General features: G+C 38.4%; 2 protein-coding genes and 1 pseudogene across 5 annotated transcripts; 2 read left to right on the top strand and 1 right to left on the bottom strand.

The window, feature by feature from the left end:
- Positions 1 to 110: 110 nt before the first annotated feature.
- Positions 111 to 10,394, bottom strand: LOC130722386 (disease resistance protein RPM1-like; annotated as a pseudogene).
- LOC130722385 (uncharacterized) lies at positions 2,863 to 19,114 on the top strand. 4 transcript variants are annotated; one of them, XR_009013903.1, is made up of 2 exons: positions 2,863 to 3,508; positions 18,302 to 19,114. XR_009013903.1 is itself a non-coding variant. In XM_057573092.1 (2 exons), the coding sequence occupies exons 1-2, from the start codon at positions 3,431 to 3,433 to the stop codon at positions 16,099 to 16,101; spliced, it is 309 nt and encodes a 102-aa protein (XP_057429075.1). In that variant the 5' UTR covers positions 2,863 to 3,430; the 3' UTR covers positions 16,102 to 16,146. The 4 variants fall into 4 exon arrangements, 1 of the variants encoding a protein (XP_057429075.1); XR_009013902.1 differs by lacking the exon at positions 18,302 to 19,114 and adding an exon at positions 9,148 to 10,663; XR_009013901.1 differs by lacking the exon at positions 18,302 to 19,114 and adding an exon at positions 7,046 to 8,994.
- Positions 16,145 to 18,293, top strand: LOC130722384 (U-box domain-containing protein 12-like). The gene is made up of 2 exons (XM_057573091.1): positions 16,145 to 17,022; positions 17,141 to 18,293. The coding sequence occupies exon 1, from the start codon at positions 16,370 to 16,372 to the stop codon at positions 16,955 to 16,957; it is 588 nt and encodes a 195-aa protein (XP_057429074.1). The 5' UTR covers positions 16,145 to 16,369; the 3' UTR covers positions 16,958 to 17,022; positions 17,141 to 18,293.
- Positions 19,115 to 22,131: the final 3,017 nt, after the last annotated feature.

Here is a 22,131-nt window from a genome sequence, read left to right as displayed (position 1 = left end):
TTAGTTTCAGAATTAAATATAGTTTGCAACTTTAGATCATTAAACAGTAAATATTACCCAGAATATCATTATGCAGTTATTAGGAACTAGGAAGAAAGAAAGCACACCTTTGTATTTCCAGAGTTGAACGGTTAATGATTTTTTTAACTCCTTGAGTGATGTATTACATGGGTTTTCTTTCCTTGTGTGAGGGTGTGGGTGGCAACAATTCTTACCAAGGGCACATGGTTGATGGCAGGGTGCTCTGGTTCTCCGTCGTCGGGAACAATGCTCTTGTTAAACTTTTTTGACATATAACTAATTTCGAGAACTTCAAGATTCTCTAAGTTTTGGATGCCAGAGGGTACCACCCTGAGATTGGGGATTGACGATAACCCGAGAATTTTCAAAGAACGCAGTGCTCCTCTATGGATTACAATAGAACTACATTTATGCAAAACTGCAAGGTTTAGTTCCTTTAGTTTCTGGAACCCCCCTTCTTGAAATTGCACCATTTCACCTTCATTAAAATCACCGGTAAGACGGAAGTACAACAGATTTGGCATATTTTGTAGTGATTTAAAAGGATCATCAGTGAGATTGCAGAATTCCAAGCACAATCTTTCAAGATTTTGGAGCATTGGAACCCAATCTAGCAATTTCTTTATCTTCCCCACATAGGAAAAGATCCCGAAGCAAAGGTGGGGGTGAAATAAAATGCTCATCAATGACTTTGCCTCTTGCTGCAACAATACTTAATTTCTCCAAGTGCTCCATGGCTTTTATTGAGGAATATAGAGTTCTTCCATGTTCTCCACTAACTTTAGTCAAGCTCAATTCCCTTAACAGCCTTAGCTTTCCCATCTCTCTAATTAGCTCTACTCCTCCATCTTCATCTGTTTCCATTTCATTTAGCGTCTGTAAGGATGTCATGCCTCCAACACTGTCCTTTAGTTGATTCAAACACATCTCATCACCGAGAAGATGTTGAAGCTTTATAAGCTTGCTAATCTCCTTTGGCATCACTTTCACCAGTGTTTCCCTTAGATCCAGGCCCAGGGTCTCCAGGTTCTGGAGCTTACCAATGGATTTTGGAAGACTTTGTATGTTTGTACACCTGAAGCTCAAATACTTTAAGTGGATCAAGTTCCCCAAACTCTCAGGAACATAACTCAAATTAGTCTTTTCAAAATCAAGTACCTTCAGTTTGTATTTTGTAGGGATTCTGCTCACAAGGTATTCAGGTAATTCTTCCTCTTTGAAGAAAAACAATGATCGAACGTGAGAGCTTCCAATATTTGCCTTTAAATCATTGGAAGTGGCTGCAATTGAGAGGCGCCGACTGATCCCAGTTAAGGCGAATGGTAACTGATTATCTTCACTAATGAACTTGGAAAAACATAAATCCTCACAAATTTTAAGGATCATCTCACGTATGAGGTCGTGGACACGACAACCTTGAGCCTTGCCATCAAAGCTAATTGAAGATACTTGCACCAAACTTCTGTGGATCAATTCAGTTAAATATCCTTGTGCAACTTCATTTAAAGTTTTTCCCTTTTCCTCTTTGACAAACCCTTCAGCTATCCACTGTCGAATTAGTCTCTCTGATCCAACTTCATAATCTTCAGGATATATTCCAAAGTAGAGGAAGCATGATTTTAGATAGTAAGGCAAGTCATCATAACTGAAACCCAAAATTTTTGTTATACCTATCAAATGGGAATCCTTCTTTAGCTCTGAACTTAGATTTTGACTAAACCTCTTCCACTCCGATGCAGTTTCTCTTTTGTAGATAAAAAACCACCTATGGCCACAATGGCTAGTGGTAATCCGTTGCATTTTTTAACTATTTCAGAAGATATTTGAGTAAGCTCCTCGGGACAACATCCATCAAAGTCAAATCGGAACGCCTTCTTATAGAACAAGTCCAAGGATTGTTCCGGAGTTAAAGGCTGCAACTCATGCACTTCAACGAGAGAAGATTTCTTACAAGACATAACTACCTCCATCTTCCTCGTAGTGATGAATATTCTACTTCCATTTTTTTCATCATTCACAGCAAATTGAATCTCATCCCAAAAATGTTTGTTCCACACATCATCAAACACAACAACATACCTCTTTTGCTGCAAGAATTTTTTCACTGCATCAATCAATGAATCCGGATCCATTGTAGAAATATCATTCGGAGGAGTCTCCTTCTTTTCTTTGCAAAATTTCTGCAGCATTTCTCTTAACAATCCTCCTATAGTGTAGGACTGTGACACTGTGATCCATGCATGGCAATCAAAGTGAGCAATCACCTGGTGGCCATCAAAAACTTTTCTAGCAAGAGTTGTTTTCCCCAGTCCTCCCATTCCTACCACAGAGATAACAGTACGTTCTTCTCTTCCTCTTACCAACCAACCAATCAGTTTATCTCTTGGAGCTTCAGAGCCCACAACTTCAGCTTCCTCCAAGTAAATAGAAGCCATTCGAGGGTCGTGCCACTTGTCATTGCTGCTTGATCTTGTTCAAAAGGAGGCTGGACTTGGAAACCATATCTATCACTTCTATCCCTGATTGCATGAACACATGATTTAATGTGTTGGGATGTCAAGTGTGAGTAAAGAAGTCCCACATTGGATGGTTAGAGGAGAGATGAACACTCTATAAGTGAGAGGACCCATAAACCCTTTTTTTTTTGGTCAAAGAGTGGTGATTCATTGATAACGGGCCAAGCCCAAGGCTAAGGAGCAAAAAACAAACAGCTATATCTACAGAAGCCCAAAGACAGTAGAAACAATACAAATCACGCGGGTCTGCTAGCTGTGAAAGTAAACAAATAACGACAAGGAGGGAACACTAAATAAAACAGCCAAGGTAGTTGGGATTGCCACTGTGGAGACAGGTTTGCTTTGTACCAAAGATTCCCACTACCAATCAAACAAAAACATTAAAGCATTGATAACATCCACACTTCACCGACCCCTCATAATTGAGGCATGAGAGAAAAACAGTCAGCTGGGTAAAGAGGGAGCATCACAACAAACCATCTTCTTCACATGGTGATGAGGAGAGAAAATTTTATCTCTGAACAGGGATCCAAACCTGTCTTACACGGCTACGAGGACCAAAGTTTGGGCCACTGTTCTGAGCAAAAAGATAACCATGGCTCCTTGATTCTTGCACATCTCTGGATAGGACATCATGCAAAGCTTGAGGTGGAGACCAGATCCAGTTTGGGGGAAGGTTGCGCTGAGACTTTAGCTGGGCAATCAAGTGTGCTGCTCCGTTTCCAGCTCTAGCAATCCAGCTGAAACTCCATTGAGGGAATTGTTCACTCCACTTCTTGATATCTTCTACAATTGTCCCTATTTCTCCTTTTTGTTTTTCCCCTTTGCAAGACTGTATCAGATCCAGACTGTCTGACTCAAAAACTACTTTCTTTAAATCCAGGTTAATTGCCATGAGGACAGCTTCTCTAAGGGTGAGGGCTTCAGCAATGAGAGCAGAAGATGCATGTAGAATCCGGGCTGAACCGCAGGTAGTGTTTCCTTGTTCATCTCTGAAAATAAAACCCCCTACTGCCTTCCTGTTATATTTTGTGAAACTTGCATCAGTATTGCATTTCAAAAAATCCCTTGGTGGTCTTCTCCAAACCTGAATTCTGGTTGGTTGGGCTCTCCTTGAATTTGTTGTACTCCTCTGAGGCTCACGGCTACTGAGAAATTCTTGATGTGCAAAATTGATCTTCTTTATGCAAGTTTCAGGATCAGTTCTGATGTTCCTGAAAGTTTTGTTATTTCTCATTTTCCAAACTTCCCATAAGGAGAACCCCAGGTAGGAGACTAGAGAGATATGTAAATCAGGCTCTTTTGGAAAGTTTGCAATTGATTCCTCCAGCCAAACCGCAAAATTTTCCCCAGCTCTCTCCCTAGAGTGCAAATGGAGGGCACCTCCAAACCAAACTGGTCTAACCCAAGCACAATCAAAGAAAATGTGTTGGAGATTCTCCTTTTCAAAGCCGCAAACAGGACACTCCTCATCTCTAGAGCAGTTTCTTCTCTTTAGATTTGACTTGGAAGGGATAGCATCATGGCAGAGTTTCCAGAGGAATACCTTAATTTTATGTGGCAGTTTTGCACCCCAAATTTCTTTCCAAAGGTCTTTTGAAGGTTGAGCTGAAGTGGAGGTTCTTTCAGTAATAGGATTTGCTTCCACTTTCGCTTTCCTGTACCCAGACTTTACACTATAGATCCCAGTGTCACTGTGAGGCCAGAAGAGTCTATCTCTTGTTGAGGTTTGGCTGACAGGGGTCTGGAGGATTTTCCCCATATCAGTTGAGGGTAGAGTTTGTCGAATCTTATGGACATTCCAGGCTTTTGTGTCTCCATCTAGTAATTCACTTACTTTCAACCCGATTGGTGCTTCAGTTAATAACTCTCGAGAGGCCACCCATCTATGATTCCTCAAGTCAATTCTTGTTCCATCTCCAATAGCCCACTGCCCCTGTTTTATTAAGAGGTCTCTCCCATGGATCACACTTGCCCAACCCCACGATGCTTGCCTTTTCTTTCGAACAGTTGAGAAGTCTTCATTTGGAAAGTAGATACCCTTCATAACTTGAACCCAGAAAGCATTTGGTTCATGGAGTATTCTCCACGCCTGCTTCGCTAACAAGGCTTGGTTCATGATTTGTAGGTCCTTAAAGCCCATGCCTCCTTCCTGTTTGTTGTAGGTTAACCTCTCCCACTTTTTCCAATGAATTCCTTTTTCCTTTGATCCCTTCCACCAGAAGCTTGCGATCTTTGAGCAGATTTGACTGCAAAAGTTCTTTGGAAATTTCAGTATAGACATTGCATAAGATGGTAGAGCTTGCACCACCGCCTTGATGAGAGTTTCTCTCCCAGCCTGATTTAAGAGGCTGCTCTTCCATCCTTGAATTTTATTAAGCACTTTTTCCTTTATCCATTGGAGGGAATTGGTTTTTGACCTGCCCCAGACCGCAGGCATACCCAGGTAGACTCCAGGGCTGTTCCAGACTTGAATGTTCATGGTATTTGCCAGGTTTCTCTTAATTGTTTCTGTAACACCACTACCCCCCATGAGACCAGACTTCAAGACATTGATCCTTTGCCCCGAGGCTAAAGAGAACAAATTGAGAACGTTTTTGAACTGCTGCATCTCTTTTTCCTGTGCTTTGCCAAATAAGATTGCGTCATCCGCAAAGAAAAGATGGGTTAGAGCCGGAGAATCGTTAGAGAGTTTTAAACCTTCTAGGTCACCCGCAACCTTACTTCTGATGATCATGTTGGACAGAACATCCATGATTAGGATAAAGAGATAAGGGGACAAAGGATCCCCTTGCCTAATACCTTTTTGCGGTTGAACTTGTTGCCCTACGCTTCCATTGATCTTATATCTGTAAGTAACTCCTGTAACTAGTGCCATTACTTGCTTTACCCATCTCTCATGGAAACCATACTTTAGCAGAACTCTCTCTAAAAATTCCCACTCCACCCTGTCATACGCTTTATTCATATCAAGTTTAATGATCACATGCTCTTTGCTTCTTCTTCCCCTCATCTTGAGGCAATGGAAAGCTTCTTGAACCACCAGAATATTGTCTTGAATCTGCCTGCCTCCCACAAAAGCACTTTGGAATGGGGTAATCAAGTCATTCATGTCACCTTTCAACCTTGTCACCATAATTCTCGAGATGACCTTGGTGATGAAATTACAACAGCTTATCGGGCGAAAGTGACCAGTGTTCTCAGGTTGAGGGATCTTTGGGATGAGGGCAACCAAGGTTTCATTCAATTCATTTGGCATAGTTAGGTTCTCAAAGAAGTAACTTACGGCCTTGCAGATATCATCTTTCACTATCTCCCAAATTTTTTGGTAGAACATGCCATTAAGACCGTCAATGCCAGGAGCCTTTAAACCACCTAGAGAGAAGACAGCCTCTTTAATCTCCTGTACAGTAACTGTTTCTAGCAAGTAGTTGTTTAGCCCCTGAGTTACAACTGTAGGAATGGCCTCCAAACACGCATGAAGGTGCTGCATATCATATTTTGTGGACACCTCTTGGAAGTGGCTTCTGAAAATGTCTTTAATGTCTTCAGCCCCTTCAGTCCACTCTCCCTGTTGATCTTTAATCCTGGAAATCTTGTTCCTGTCTCTGCGCCGAATTGTGGAGGCATGGAAAATTTTTGTATTTTTATCTCCATATCTGAGCCATTTCACCCTTGATCTCTGGTTCCAGTAGCATTCCTCTTGCTGCCAAAGGTGCTTAATTTTACTCTGAATCATACTAAACTCTTGCCATGAATCTGCTGAGTTCCCATCATCCTGAATTTCCTGCAATCTTCTCTTCAGTTCCCAGATTTCCTTATCAACCCTTTTGAATTTTGCTTTACTCCAACAGCTAAGGGCACTTTTGCAATTGTTTGATTTGATTAAAAGATTCTCCCAATCTGATTGTGTTTCATTAGCTTGGTTTAAAGTCCAACCTGCAATAACAACATCTCTGCATTCAGGTTCCTCTTCCCAGTAAGCCTCAAACTTGAAATCCTTTTTTCCTCTCTTCTTTGGGTTTAGTTGGAGCACAATTGGAGAGTGATCTGAACTGATGATTGGCAAGGCAGTTGCTTCTGCATTAGGGTAGAGGATTCTCCAAGGCCAGCTTGCCACAACCCTATCAATTTTTTCCTTTGTAACCCTCCCTTGTCTTGGATTGCTTAACCATGTAAACCTGCATCCCTTCAAATGGATATCCATTAAGCTTGCTTCATCCAGGAATTCTCTGAAATTTTCCATACGGTTTCTGCTCTGTTCCCGTAGCCCATCTTTCTCATGTTGCTCTAAAACCTCATTGAAGTCACCCAAGCACAGCCATGGGTTATTCAAATTCGGATTGAGACTTAGAAGTCTATTCCAGAAATGTCTCCTGGTGCTATAATTTGGATTAGCATAAATGAAAGTGGCCTGCCACATTAGGCTGTTGTCTTTATCTGTGATAGTAGTGTGGATGTAGTTTTGACAGGATCTGATGACATTGATTTCCATGTTGGCCTTCCAGAATAAACAGAGCCCCCTGGAGAGGCCATTCGCTTCTATACAGTGCATGTGCTCAAACTTCAGATTTCTTCTCATATTCTCTGCCCTTTCCAATGGTGCCCGTGTCTCCATAAGAAAGAGAATGGCTGGCTGGATCTTAAACTTTAGATCCTTTAATTCCTGAACTGCCGCGGCCGCCGCCATACCCCGACAGTTCCAAGCAATGATACTCATGGCGAGATTGGGGGCATGGGCAGGCCCGCCTCCTCAGCCATTTTTGTAACTGTGGTGTCTTTTTGTTCCATGATCAGCTGCATTCCCTGTGATAAGGTAATCCTCTTCTTGATTGTTCTCTCAATGATCTCTTCATTCATCAGTTCAACATTGTCATATGGTCTTTTCAAAGAGAGACTAGTAGAAAGGCTTGTTACTAGTTGTGATTCACACTCACTTGACACCCTGTGTTCCTGGACCGTAACCTGGTTTTCCTCCTCTGGTGGGAACTCCACAAAATATTCCTGCTCTTTCTGTTTCTGATTGTCTGTGGCCTGGGCCATTGGCTGCTTTTCTGCACCTATGTTACTGTAGGAACCTTCCTTTTGCATGTTTGGTTGTTTGTTTGCAGAGGTTGTCTTTGGAACATTGTGAGTTATGGCATTGATGTTGAATTGAGTGGGCAGGTAAACCTTTTGTTCCAAGTCCTCTTGCACTTTTGCATTCTTGTAACTGGGAAAGATGGACTGTAGATCCTTGAGCACCTGCTCATAATGTCTCAAATTTTCCCTCCTTCCTGGTTGGTTTTCTAGCAGCCATTTTTCCTTTAATCGTGCAGCTTCCTCAGGGGTTATGATTGATCCAAGTAGTCGTGGTGGGCTAGTCTTATCTTGTAGGATCACCTTCTCCTTTAGACCTATGTGCTCTTTGTGTAAACCCAGATCCTCTATATTCTCTGGTTCAAGTCCCGGTCTGATCCGTCCTTCTCGGAGGTCAATTCTGGTTAAAGAGACAGTTGGTTCCTTTGAGGTGTGTGGGGCAGTACAGGTTGTTTCTTTTTGGCTACTAGCTTGTGTTTCAGTTTGAACATGTTGCTCCTTGCTAATCACTGGCTCCAGAATTAAAGTTTCCAGGGAGAAGTTCTGGTTTTGGCTTTCAGGAGGGATGGGTTGTGTGGAGGTATGTAGTTTTTCTATTATTTGGTGTTGGCTCTGGGTGGTTTGTCTAGGAGAGTTTATGCTTTGGTTTTGGGGAGGGATCACCTCTGGGCTGAGGTTTGCCAGGGGTTCATTCTAACGGGATGTGCTTCTTATCTCCTGTGAGATGATTCTAGTGCTAGGAGGCGCTAGTTTCCTTCTCCAGTAAGTTAGTTCTTTATCTTCCTCCACTGCTTCCTTGTTGCCCTGTTGTTGTTGCGGTTCACTCTGCACATCTGGTTGTGATGGCTCCTTTTCCTGTTGATTTGTTATGATTGAGGTTAATGAACGAGCTGGTGGAGCTCCCAGGTTTGGACCATACCTTGCATGAGATGGATTGACAATGGACATAGCCTTGGGAGCTTTACACTCTCTTTGTTCATGACCTAAGATTCCACATCTGTAACAGATTCCCTGAAGCTTTTCATATCTTAGGAAAGCCCATGTCTTTGGCAGATCCTTGAGTGGTATCCAGAAGCCAGTGGGTAGGGGCTTTGTAATGTCTAACATGACACGGATCCGGAAGAAAGTTCTCAGCAACTTATTTTCCACTTTTGGATTCTCAATCTCTATCACCTGCCCAATCCTGCTTGCAACCTTTGCTACATTTGGAGTTGTCATGACATTTAGGGGTAGCCCATGTATCCAGAAAGGAACCCAGTTGAAATTTACTTCAAAGATTGAAACTTGGGGTGCCCAGTACTGTAAACTCAGTAGATGTCCCATAACGTTCCAAGGGGCCTCATCCATCACCTTTGTTGCTGATTCCTCATCTGGAAAGGTAAGCGATTTGGAGGTTCAGGTTCAGGTTGCGGTTCCATACTTTGTTGAGCACATTCTTGATAGCACCTCTGTTTTGGGACTTTGATGATACTATGCGTGCCAGGATCGTTCTCTTAGCAAGATCTTGGCTCACATCTTCTTCTGACTGCAGATCTATGGTGGCACCATCCAACGAGTCTTCTATTGTTTCAAACTCTGGATTCGTTGACGTAATCTCCGGTGGTGGTGATGGAGAGTTGTCTTCTAACATCATATTGACAGGTGTGGAGGGGGGAGAGGAGTCTTGATTCCTTTGACTCGAATCATCTTCCATTATGACAAAGAGACCAAACAAAGCCAAAACCAACACAAGAGAGTGAGAAAAGCAAGAAAGCAAGACTGGGTGTTGAAAAAAGGAGGTCACTAAACAATCCAATCCTCAGACAAGCCCCAAAAGGGTAGAGATCACTCCAGCAAAAGGAGAGAAAGACTCCTCTTAAAGTTCTTGTTAGGCAAACCCTAGCACAGCAACCTTAAAGGAGAGATAACTGCATTATCAGTTTTAAGTCAAAGGAAATGTGATTGACCCATACACCCATTGCCTTAAGGTTTTGGGTGAAAGATGTGGTGTCCAATCCACTTTGGTGTGCTCATGTAAGCCCAATGTGATGATCCCCCGGTTTATCCTCTTGCGGCCCAACAGTGGTATCAGAGCCGATGGTTAGGCGATCATGGTGACGGCTCCTTGTGTCGAAAGTCTTCCTAGCAATGGTGGCTAGGCGGCGTGTCCCGTTGATGGAGATCCAACGGCGGTGCAAGTAATTGGAGGTTTGCGCTTGAGATAGACTCACACTTGAGGGGGAGATTGTTGGGATGTCAAGTGTGAGTAAAGAAGTCCCACATTGAATGGTTAGAGGAGAGATGAGCACTCTATAAGTGAGAGGACCCATACACCCATTGCCTTAAGGTTTTGGGTGAAAGATGTGGTGTCCAATCCACTTTGGTGTGCTCATGTAAGCCCAATGTGATGATCCCCCGGTTTATCCTCTTGCGACCCAACATAATGTCCGGAATCTCAGACGCTATTCGAAGACGAGGCATAAATGTTTTGATTAGGTGAACAATCTTATGGAGCCCAGGCTGATGTTGTTGCTGTCCTACATGGATCATATAGTCATCAATGATATCTTGTATGCGGAAAACAACTTGTCTTACCTGCTTCACCCATGTTTTCACCCCTTCACTTCCTTCATCTGCTGCTGTAGCTCTTCTATCTGCATCCTTAAGGAACGCTTGCATACTTTCTAGTTCGTCTTTGATTTCTGCAAAATCGTTGTGAATGCCTCTGAATAGAGCGACTTCTTCCCTTAACACTGGAAGCAGCTGACCAACCGCAAAGGACACTGCCATTTCCGCCATTTGATCTGAATATTTTTGCAGTTTTGTGTTGGTTATTTGAGATTTTGAGTTCCTTCTTAATTAGATTTAGAACAGAGTGTCTATGGTGAGGGGAAGACTTTGTGTGATTGAGTCTCCATTCCCTTCCACATTCTTTAATATTAATGTATTTAGCTGATTTGTGAAAGTATTTAATTAGACAATATTTAGCTCTATTCTTTAGGGGACTTGTCCTTGTTAGCGCAATAATGTCTTGTGTATGCTATTTATGGGTTGATTATTATGCTCTATTTGATAGAAAAGAAAGAGACAGAGAAGAGAGGGTAGAGAAGAGAGAATATGAATAAGGAGAAGTATATGAGAAATAGAATAGATTTAAAAGTTGTTTGGTATGGTATAAAGAGAGGAGATAAAAGAGAAAAAATGACGTGACTTCTCTCCCTTTGTTTGGCTGAATATAGAGTTTTTTTAATATAAAAAATTATTAATATCATAAATATAATAAATCAATTTTAAATATATTTTATATAAATTAATGAATAGATCAACATATTTTTATTTGTTTTAATTTTAATATATTTTTTACTATTTATTATATTTTTTCCTTCACCTTCGGGTCCTTATTTCACCGAGCAAAGAAGGCTTGGTGTCTTGCTAAGTTTGCAGGCATGTCTTTCCCTAGTAGTGATGAAGATGTCATTCAAGGGTTGACTACAGTTATTAAAGAGAATTTTCCTTCTAGGTGTTAGGAAGGATGCGCTTCTCTCTTTTGGGTGGTTTTGTGTTTTCTTGGATGGCTTGGTGTTTTTTTTTCCCATCTTGTTGGGTTGTTTCCCTCTTTTAATTATTAATGAATAATCTTTATTTTGCTCTAAAAAAACTATTTATCCAACTTTATAATTATTCCACAATTTGTTAAAAGGAAAAAAAAAAAAAAAAAACTGGGCACCGTGACCCCTTTCTCTATAAATTGGAGAGATTAGAAAAGGTGGTGTCAGGCTCTTTTCGATCTCTATGTCTCTGCTATAGTAAAACCTCCCAAACAAGGGAGGGTTGACTTCCTCCACCCTAACTCTCTCTCTCAGAGTTCTCTTTACTCAAAGTCTCACCTAACAAACATAGTGTTAGGGAGATATAAAGAGATGATATATAAGTGATAGATGATATGATAAAAAAGAGAGATGAAAAAAAAAGTGTCTCAAGATATATGCATTATTTAGTGGTTGTTAATATCAAAATTTTGAATTTAAGAAGGCGAGAGAAATAGCTTGTCGTTGAGAAAAAAGGTAAAGAAATTTGTCATTTTTAGTTGATTTCGGAAAAAGTAAAAGAGCGGTCTCAAATGCACAATATATTACACAAGTTTTTGGCGAGGGTGAATGTTTAAGTTTGGCTAAGTTATGATAAATAAAAGATGGAACTTGGAAAATCCTAAAGGTAAGTGAGTCACATTTGAGGCAGAGGGAAGTTCGAAGGAAGTCCTGGCAAAGAGGAGGAGAAATTATCAAGACTTAGAAAATCTTCTGTTTAAGTATTAAAGAAATAAACGGTACTAGATAACTGGATTTGAGGGGGAGTAGTGAGCATAAAATTCGAATGCAAAGTCCAAAGATGCCACAACTTCACAACGTGATCCCGAGATCAAGGAGTTGAACACACCAAGGGCCACATACACATGGCCCTAGCAGTTAAAAGACGTGAAAAAGCGAGCCCTACCTCGAAGAAGTTCGAGAAATTTAAAGAAACAATTTCGGGTTCCATAGTCAGGCTGATGAAATAACTTATATTATTTTGCATTCTAATCCTAGGGATTAGTTATCAGTTATCATGTAAGCACTATAACTAGAAATAAGCTTTGTAATATAGAAAAGGGATTGTATATATGATACTCACCGTCTAAAACCCTACGTCTACCATACATGACACACAACCACACAAAGTCCATTTAAATGATCGCTTTCTACTCTTTTCTTGCATTCATTTTAATCAAACTTTTTTACTTAGTTTATTGTAATTTTCAGTTTTTTCAAACTTATGACCACCACGGTTTAGTTTTTGAGTACTTCGATTTTGAGTACCGGAGCTTTGATTCATAAAGTCATCATCCAATAACTTAACTTTCTTATAACTATTAATATCAAATAACATTTCAAAATCGTATCTCACACATTCTTAAGGCATTTTCGTTACTTGTGAACTACCAAATTTAAAAACTCACGTTGAAGGACTCGATCTAAGTCCTAAATTGTCACTTTAAATTCATTTATTTGCATGTTCAATTTTCATGAATAAACAAAGTTAATCTAATTCATGTTATAGGGATATTTCCCTATAACAAGATGAAGAATGCCTAGCATTTCATTATAGAAAACATTGGTCATCATAGTCTCTTTCTACGGCTATGCATTGGTTCTGTTAGATAAATCTGATGGCTGAAGTTAGTGTTGCAAAGGATGTAAAATGGTTTGTGGAAAATGGGTCACACAGGTAGCAATAAGATACTCGACAAAGGTCGGCCATGATGAGGATTTTGTGGGAAAAATCAGTTTTGTGGAAAAAAATGTTGCAGAATGTGCGGGAACTTTTTATTTCATTTTGTTGATTTCTTTATTTTATCTACTATTAGTTTTTCCAAAATGAACATACTAGAATTATATATTAATGCTTGTGAGTTGTAATCAGTTATAAATGTTGTTTTATAATGTGAACTTGTTTTTTCCTAACCCTCGTTGTGATTTTATCAAGGTTTCCGCCTCTTTCCCATTTTCCTTCTGTGGAGAAGGAGCCCTCTAAGGGCCCATGTTTTTTTGTTGGGAGAAAAAGAGGTCGGCCTAAGAAAGTCACTAAGAGGGGAAGAAAAAACAAAGGTTTTAGGTTGTTGGTTCTGATGTCGCACACTTATTTGGTTAGATTAGGGTTTTTATGTATTATTGTATTGGTTTTGCTTTGAGGGTTTCAAAGGAACTTCTAGGCGACGTTGTACTCTTTTTCCTTCACTAGATTTTTATCCCAATTAGTTTTTCCTATGAAGGTTTTAACGAGGCACGTTCACTAGGTGTGATCTTTGGGGTGGTTTTGTTGATTTGTCCTATTTGTCAGAGGGTTGTTCTCATGAAATTTATCTATCCAATAATATATAATTTTGTTGTCGAAAAAAAATTAAAAGGGGCTAATTCATAATCAAGATAAAACGCATAAGTGTTCTAGAATAAAAACCCTAAGCCAAGCCAAGAACGGATGGGCAAAAAGCTTAGAGTCATTATTCAGGTGGAAAAGTTAAACATAGATCATACATCATAGGATTCCCATTATATAGTTGGTGAGCCCAAAACCCTAGATCATACATCGTTGGGTCGCTTATCCGGCTTGGAGGCACGCTCGGCCCAATCCAAATCCATGACGGTCCATTAAGTCCACTTGACGATTTATGGGTTCCGCTTCTTTGGACTTGAATATTTGTAATATTGGTTAGTGTGCAGTACAGTCTATGCCTTAGCCATATGTCAAACGTTGAAAAGAGACTAGGGTTATATACACTTGAGTTATGTTTTCTCTGTAGTCACGTCAACTAACTCTGTAACTCGCCTCTCTTTGATTTTGTGATCAAAGCACGCCGGCTTCCAATGGAAATAACTTCAATCTTAGATCTAATACAGGTACGCAATCTATGACAGTGTGTGTGATCTTCAATAATCATATATGAGATCTCAATAATTTATTACACAACATTCTTGTGTTGTGTGAAGAAATGTTGAATAGTAATGTGTTACGTTACCACCATGGTAGTAAAAATAGTGATTTAATGGGTGCTTTATCGTTAGTCCACGCTTTAACGCACCCCTAAATAGCATTCTACCTAAATTGGATTGAAACTGTAACCTAGCTCCATAAATCGCAATAAAATCGTGGTTTTGTGGGAGTATGAGATTTAGGAAATCCGCTTTTGAGAGAGAAGAATTCATTAGAGAAGTACCAAAAAATGATCATGTGTATGATTATGATGAGGCCAAACTCTTCTCCTTGTTGCCTTTCTTGTGGTGCAGACCCACTGTTTCAATGTTGCAGCAGGCGGCGCCATCTTCGGTAGTGTGAGAGGAAAAAAAGTGATGAGATAGAAGATTTGGGGAGAAAGGAAGGAAGATGAGGAGATGTGGCTGCTGCTATTCAAACATTTCCTACCAAGCGTAAATCTTAGGTAACAGACTTAGGGTTTTCATCATTAATGGGCTTAAGCCCAATAATATAGTTTAAAATTGAAATAAAAAAGCTACACCCAAGATTAGTTTGGAGGACCAGAGATCAATTTTAACCTAAAATTTATAAAAAATAATAAATATTATATGAGTATATAACTCATAATATATTATAAATATTATAAATTAACATATATTTATAAAATAATTAATAAAATACTATAAATCAGCATAACATTTTCTAAAATATCATAAATATTATGTTTATAGTAATATTGCTAAATCTTATGACTAATCTTATGTTTTTGTGTTTTACAATTAGCACACCTCTTCCCGAATAGGTCGTAATCTCTTTTTTGAGAACTAAGGTTAGGACTCGTGTTCCACTTTCAATTAACACTTGTCTCCTTTTCTGAATCTCTTTGTGTGTCTCTCTCTCACTCACACACACACACCTTTTACTCTTTTCTTCTTCTATTCACACACTATTACTCCGTCAAATGTAGTCTAGAAAGATGCGAAACTATTCCTCCACCATTGCCCTCTCACAGGGCTCTACTAAGGTTATATGAAAATGGGGCAATTGCCCCAAGTAAAAAAAAAATCTTATAATGGTATTTTGGTGTTATATTCGCCTTCACTAGAATATTTTATTTTACCTAACATAATAGTCATTATTAATTTTACTTAATTTGTTAAATTTTTGCCCATTTAGCTTTTTGTTTTTGGTTATTTCCCTTCCTTCTTGATTGGTAAATTAGTTTGAAAGATATTAGAAAGGATTTAAGTTGATAGAAAAAATTAGAAGTGGAAAATGGTATTTTTGGAAAAACTGTATATGAATAGTGACATGTTAGTTTTTACTCCGAGAATAGCAATAAAATGGCCGGAGAGATGAAATTAAAGATAAAAATATATAGATGAACTTTGTGCACTGTAAAATTTTATTTCCACCTCTGTTTCCTCTTTTTCGATATCATATGTTGATTTATTTCGCTGCTCTATTGCTGATTTATTTTGTTGTTTTATCATTTCTGGTCTCACGATGATGAAAAATGTTACATATGTGGGATTCACTTCCCTTTTGTGTTCTTCATCCCTAAATTGTAAGATGTTTGCTTTCGGTTTTCTTTTACTCTTAGAGTGTTAGTAGCAATAGTATTTTCTATGCATTAATCCATGTATACAAGATTTTTATGCTGGTACTTGGTTTTTATTTTGTTATTTTAGTAGAATATTATGAATAATTATATTAATTTTAAATTTATCATTTATACTAATTGAATTAAGGTTGGATGGAACAGGGTGAAAATGAAACTATGAACCTTGATTGGGAAGAAGCATTGAACACTTTTCAGAATGTTATGGCCTTAGGGACCAAGCCTTTGAAATCGAATGTCATTGCCAAGATGACACGTTTCTCTGAACATGCCCCTGAACATGTATTATCTCGCGTCATACCTATTCTCACGGAGATTCTTGGTCAAAATATTCCAATTGATCATGCTTCTTCACTTCAAGAGGTTGCTGCTTAATGCTTGATGTGCATTTCTGGTAGAGGTGATGGGGTGCTGGCAATTGCAATGATGCAAGTAGGAGAACAGTTTTTCACGGTGACGGGTTCCGAGTCATCATGAACTTATTGAATTCGCGTATCAATGATAATACTAGGTCGTATCTGTTAGAGATATTGAGTGTTTTAGCATTGAAGAGGATTGTTAAGAAGGAACTCATTAGATTAAGAGCTCTTCATCTTATTGTAGAGGCTTCTTGTACTCGCAGCATGATCTCTAGGGATAGAGCATGTCAAAAATTGGTTTGCTAGGTGGAATCCCAAACGAGATTGGGCATGAGCTTATTGAATTGGGAGCGGTACCGGTGCTTGTGGAGTTGTTGCGCACCGGAGATCAAACCACTAAACTTATAGCTGCCAACTCTCTTCATAAGTTATCTTCTCATACTGATCAAATCACTAAACCATTTAGTCAAGCTGGGGCTATCCCTCTTTTTGATGAGCTACTTCAAGGTCCTGATCCTTCTGGTAAGAGGATAGTCGGGAATGTGCTATCTGAATTGGCTGTTAGAGATGATAGTGTTGTTGAAATGGTCGGGCACTTGGTGAGAATTCTGAAAGAAGGCGATGATGAATCAAAAGCATATGCGGCCAACATGATGTGGGTTTTTTCCGGTAAAGAGAAACCATCATATGTGATCCGGGAATCAGGTACAATTCATGTCCTTGTTGAGCTTTTGGGGAGTGGAATTGAAAAGGTATTGAAGAATATTTCTAAAGTCGTTGCCAAGCTAAGCTATGATGGAGAAAATAGAATGGCCCTTGTTAAGGCCGATGCAATCCCAATTTTGATGGACTTGCTACATCACAAGAATTAGGAACCGAGGGATCATGCTGCAGAGGCTGTTTTCAACTTTTATGAAGATTCATTACACTATGATATGTAAGATCAAGATTTGATTAGTGGTTGCATCTCTATATTTTGATGATTACAATTAAGGTTTTTGAGGATGAACAATTATGGTACTCTAACGTTTGTCTTTATGAGTTGTGACAAACAGGTTCTGATTCTGACCCAAGCCGATTCCATCAGAAGAAGAAGACCCAAGGGTAACCAAAAAGAGAGTTCTAAAGCTTATCATGTTCGTTCAGAACAGTGGCAAATCCTTCAGAAGTTTTGAAGATAGAAGCTCTCAAGAGGTACTGAAGAACCGGAGTCAGAAGTTCTGAAGACCAGATGTTCCAGAAGGAACGGTCCTGAAGTAGAAGACTCAAGTTCTAAAGACCTGCAAGAAGTTGGCTCTGAAGACCCAAGCTATTCTAGCTCTGACGTTCAGAAGTTCTGAGGAACTTGTTCAGAAGCAGAAGTTGCAAGGTCAAAGGATCCACGCTTCCGTCTGACTCTGATCAGAAGCTTCACCAACGTCCATCTGAAGCACTCCAGATCATAAGTCAGCTGGTGAAAGGACAGGTCCCTGTCATAGTACACATCGTACAGTCACAGCCTGTCCGCCACCTACCTCGTTCAGCCTAGCAGTCTGATATTACAAGATTGCCACTCCAACGGGCAAAACCCTAGCAACGGCTACACCACATGCCTTGGAGTATATAAGGGCTGAAGATAGAAGAAAGAAGCTAAGAAACCTTGCTGATTTTCTTGAATTCATTCTAACCGATCTCTTAGCAATATTTCTTCACTGTTCTTAAGCATCTGAGTTTACCATTAGCTTTTCAAAAGCATTTCTTGTAAACCCAAAACCTTTTACAAACACTTTGTAAAGTTCCTTGAGAGACCAAGTTTGGTCGGATCTTGAGAAGACTGAATCAAATTTGATTCAGTGTTTAGCTAGTCTTGAGAGGATCGGTAGATCAGCTTCTTGAGAGTATACTAGTGAGAAAATCAGTGTATTGTTAGTCACTTAGCAGGTTGCAAGTGCAGTTGTAACATTCATTGATTTTAGTGGATTACCTTCATCAGAAGAAGGAAGAAATCACCTTCACAGGTGGACTGGATTAGCTTGAGATTTTATCTCAAGTGAACCAGGATAAAATACTTGCGTGCTCTACTTCATATTCTTTAGCACCTAGTTCTTATCTTTGAGTTTGTCAAAACTTCAAAAAGGGGAATCTTTTGTTTAAAAACTCTATTCAAACCCCCCTTTCTAGTGTTTTTCGCACCTTCATGATAGAGTATCTGATGCAATAAAATTTTCTTCTTTCAGAGATATGCAGAATAAACTAATTCACATTCGTGCATCAAATGAGGAGCTCATGACAAGATCTTTCCAAATAATGAGTGTCGAGCAGCTAGAACTCATTTTGAATCAGGATCTTGTGCATTCACTTTAAGTGTATGTTTCAATCACAATTCCTTTGCTAAATAGATTCAATCTTTTAAGGTTTATCAATTTTACATTACACCCTAACATAGGTGTATGTTTTCATCAGAACTAGAGCAGGGGTATTATCCTCCTCTCTTGCTAGCCAGATAACTTCCCATGGGAGACAATCGTTATTTTACTGTATTTTTATTTTTATTTTGAGGTTTCAATAATGTGCACTTGTTAGAATTATGTAACGGTGCTATGGACTGCAATAAATAAATTGTTATTTTATTTTATGAAAAATTGGTTAATTTATGATTCCGAAGAGGTGCATAAGTAGGCTCCCTTATTAATTAAGTGATCTTTTTATTCGAGCTTGAAAAGTGCTTGGTGGGGACCTTAACCCTTGGGCCTATGATGAGTAAAGACTAGGATTATAACTGTTATGCCTAGTCCCCTCTATAATCATTGAATCAAAAATCTAACGGCTCCACAATTTGTCTTACTGAGAGTTGTGAAAGAGAGTGTGGGATACAGAGGAAGCTCTACTCACTCAAGGTTGCAGGTCTTCTGAATCAAGGAGAAAACGTCGACGAAAATCTTCTTCCTCAAAATCATGCATTCAACAAGTGAGTGTTGGTGTTCTAATTTCATTTGATGGATCCTTCAAATTTTCTGCTTATAGCTCTTAGTAGGGGTTGTATAAATGACTCATAAGGGGTAACTCCACCCTAATGGACTAATAGGATTATTTATAAATAAGTTAATGAATAAAATATGAAAATTCTAACTCATTTATCTTAAATGTGATTAGTCTACCGAAAACCATGAGTGATTTAATTTACCTAGGATCATTTAGACAACTTCTCTTAGTATATTTACAAGAACGTGCAATTTTTTAAATTAAGTGTCTGAAATGGTGAAAGTACATGTTGATTATTTTGATGTTTGTGTTTCAACTTTCTAGACTAAAGTGAATGAAAAACAATCAACTAATTATCATTCTTCCTAATTTCTTGTTAGGAGAATTAGCTCTATAAAAACGTACATGCGCACTTTTTAACATTGGGTGTCATCTCCTGCTCCATTTTCTTTCATCAACTTCCGCGACTTGCGAGTTAACTCTTTATTCTCCAACATTTCATGACCACCAATAATCTGTGTAAACTGAACAGTGGTCACCTTTGTGGTGTTTCTTGCTAGTATCTACACAAACAAATGAAGGTTTATCTACATGGGACACAAGAGAAAATATTATAAGAAAAGGGAGGCTTTAGGGTCAACTAAATATATTTTTAAAATAGAAAAATAAAACTACGGTCAAACAAAACCCTTATATTCAACATGTTAGATTAACAAGTTCGTTACCTCAAGTTTGAAAGTCTCTTTCTGATCCTGGTGGTCGGCATTGGGGGCATGATAATCATCTTCATATTTTAAAGGAAATAACATTTCACTAATGAAGAAGTTGCCATCATACGAGTACCTTTCTACAGCTACGTAAGCATTGATGGTTGAAGTTAGTGTTTCAATAAGATACCTCGATAAAGGTGCGGTGACGGAACAAACGAAACAAGATTCAGAGTGATGAGGGTTTTCTCAAGAGAACCAATTATTTCAAAAGCTAATGGGTCAAATGAATAGTTTTACTCCCTCCGTTCCTATATAGTGGTCACTATTTTGGTCATTTTTTGTTCTTATTTAGTTGTCACTTTTACAATATTTTTACAAAGATCAATAATATATATAAATATAGTAGAAAGCTCGAGAAATTCAAGAAAAGAGAATACAACACAAGACAGGTAAACACCGCAAAAGAAGGATTAAGCCCCAAATGCCCACACAAACAAACCCAAAATAGAACCATGACAAAACCAAGAACACCCCAAGTCACTTTTACAATTTATGGAGAATATTATTATACTTTACTAATTGTCTCCTGAACTTATTAGTAGTAGGAGAACTAAAAAGATATAATTAATAAGAGAGATAAGGGGGATATTAGGAAGTTACATAGTAATTTTAATAAAATTAGAACATTAAATGATATTTTTGAATTCATGTGTCACAACCTTAAAGTGACAAATATTGAGCAACGAATAGAGTATATTGTTATATTTAACAGATTTTGTGGGAAAAGTATTGCAGAATGCGCGGAAGCATTTTATATTGTTGATTTTTTATTTTATGTAATATTATTTTTCCCCGGCTCAACATCTTAGAATTATTAATTAATTGTTGTGGGCCGTAATAAATTTTAATTTTTTGTTTTAATAAAAGGGCTAATTCATAATCTAGATAAAATGTATAAGCTCACTTGACGATTTAAGGGTTCCACTTAATTGGGCTTGAATATTTGTAATATTTTTTAGTGTGCGGTACAGTCTAAGATTTAACCATAGGCCCATGTTGAAAATGGACTGGAGTTATATATAAGTCTTCTGTAGTCTCATCAACTAACTCTGCAACACCCCCCCTCTCTTTGATTTTGTGATTTAAGCACGCCAACTTCCAAAGGACAAAGGAAAACACTTCAATCTTCAACCTACTACAGGTACGCAATCTATAATAATGTATATGGTTTTCAATAACTATATATGAGATCTCGATAATTTATTACACAAATTTCATGTGTTTCGTGAAGAAATCTCTCATGTTGAATAGTAGTGTTTTTACATTTTCACCATGGTAGTCAAAATAGTGATTTAATTTGTGATTCATCGTCGACCCATGCTATAATCGAACCCCTAAATCACATTCTATCCATATTGGTTTTAAATTGTAACCTAACTCCCCAAATTGCAGTAAAAACGTGATTTTTGGAAGTATGCGATTTAGGAAGATCCACTTTTGAGAGAGAAAACTTCAGAAGCGAAGTACCAAAAAATGATCATGTGAATGATTTTGATGAGGCCAAACCCTCCTCCTCCTCTTAGCCTCCCATGCGGTGCAGACCCACCGACTCACTATTACAGCAGGCGGCACCATCTTCGGCAGAGTGAGAGAAAAGAGTGATGAGATAGAATATTTGGTCAGAAAGGAATAAAGAGTAGGAAATGCGGCTGCTGCTATAGAGTCTTTCCCTGCCAAGCGTAAAATGTTGGTAACAGACTTAGGGTTTTCATAGTTATTGGGCTTAAGCCCAATAATCAAGTTTTAAAATTGAAACAGAAAAGCTACGCACAGGTTTAGATTTGGAGCAGTAGAGATCGATTTTAACCTACAATTTAGATAAATAATAAATATTATGTAAGTATATAACTTATAATATATTATTAACTATTATAAATTAACATATATTTATAGAATAATTTATAAAATGCTTAAATCAGCACCAAATATTAAAAATATTATGTTTGTAGTAATATTGCTAAGTCTTATGACTAATCCTCATCACTCTGATGAAGAATACATTTTATATGTTGATTTATTTCGTTGTTTTATTATTTCTAGTCCTCCCATGATGAAGAATTGTACCATATGTGGGATTCACTCCCCTTTTGTGTTCTTCATCCCTAAATTATATGTTTCTTGCTTTATAACTTGGTTTTCTTTTACTCTTAGAGTGCTAGTAGCAGTAGTATTTTCTATGCATCAATCCATGTATAAAATTTATTTTGGCTTGTACTTGATTTTTATTTTGTTATTTTAGTAGAATATTATGAATAATAATATTTTTTGATTTATTATTTATGCTGATTGAATTATGTTGAACGGAACAGGTTGAA

Source organism: Lotus japonicus, chromosome 6 (genome assembly GCF_012489685.1).
Source record: "Lotus japonicus ecotype B-129 chromosome 6, LjGifu_v1.2".
Lineage (NCBI taxonomy): Eukaryota > Viridiplantae > Streptophyta > Magnoliopsida > Fabales > Fabaceae > Lotus > Lotus japonicus.
Note: the sequence above shows the minus strand (reverse complement) of the source record. Positions and strands in the feature narration are given on the sequence as shown.

Excerpts from the sequence above, each read along its gene's own strand:
- LOC130722385 (XM_057573092.1), top strand. The coding sequence starts at position 3,431 with ATGAGGACAGCTTCTCTAAGGGTGAGGGCTTCAGCAATGAGAGCAGAA. Across the intron at positions 3,509-15,870 it reads GAATCCGGGCTGAACCGCAG|GGTGAAAATGAAACTATGAA; the intron begins GTAGTGTTTCCT and ends TGGATGGAACAG.
- LOC130722384 (XM_057573091.1), top strand. The coding sequence starts at position 16,370 with ATGTCAAAAATTGGTTTGCTAGGTGGAATCCCAAACGAGATTGGGCAT.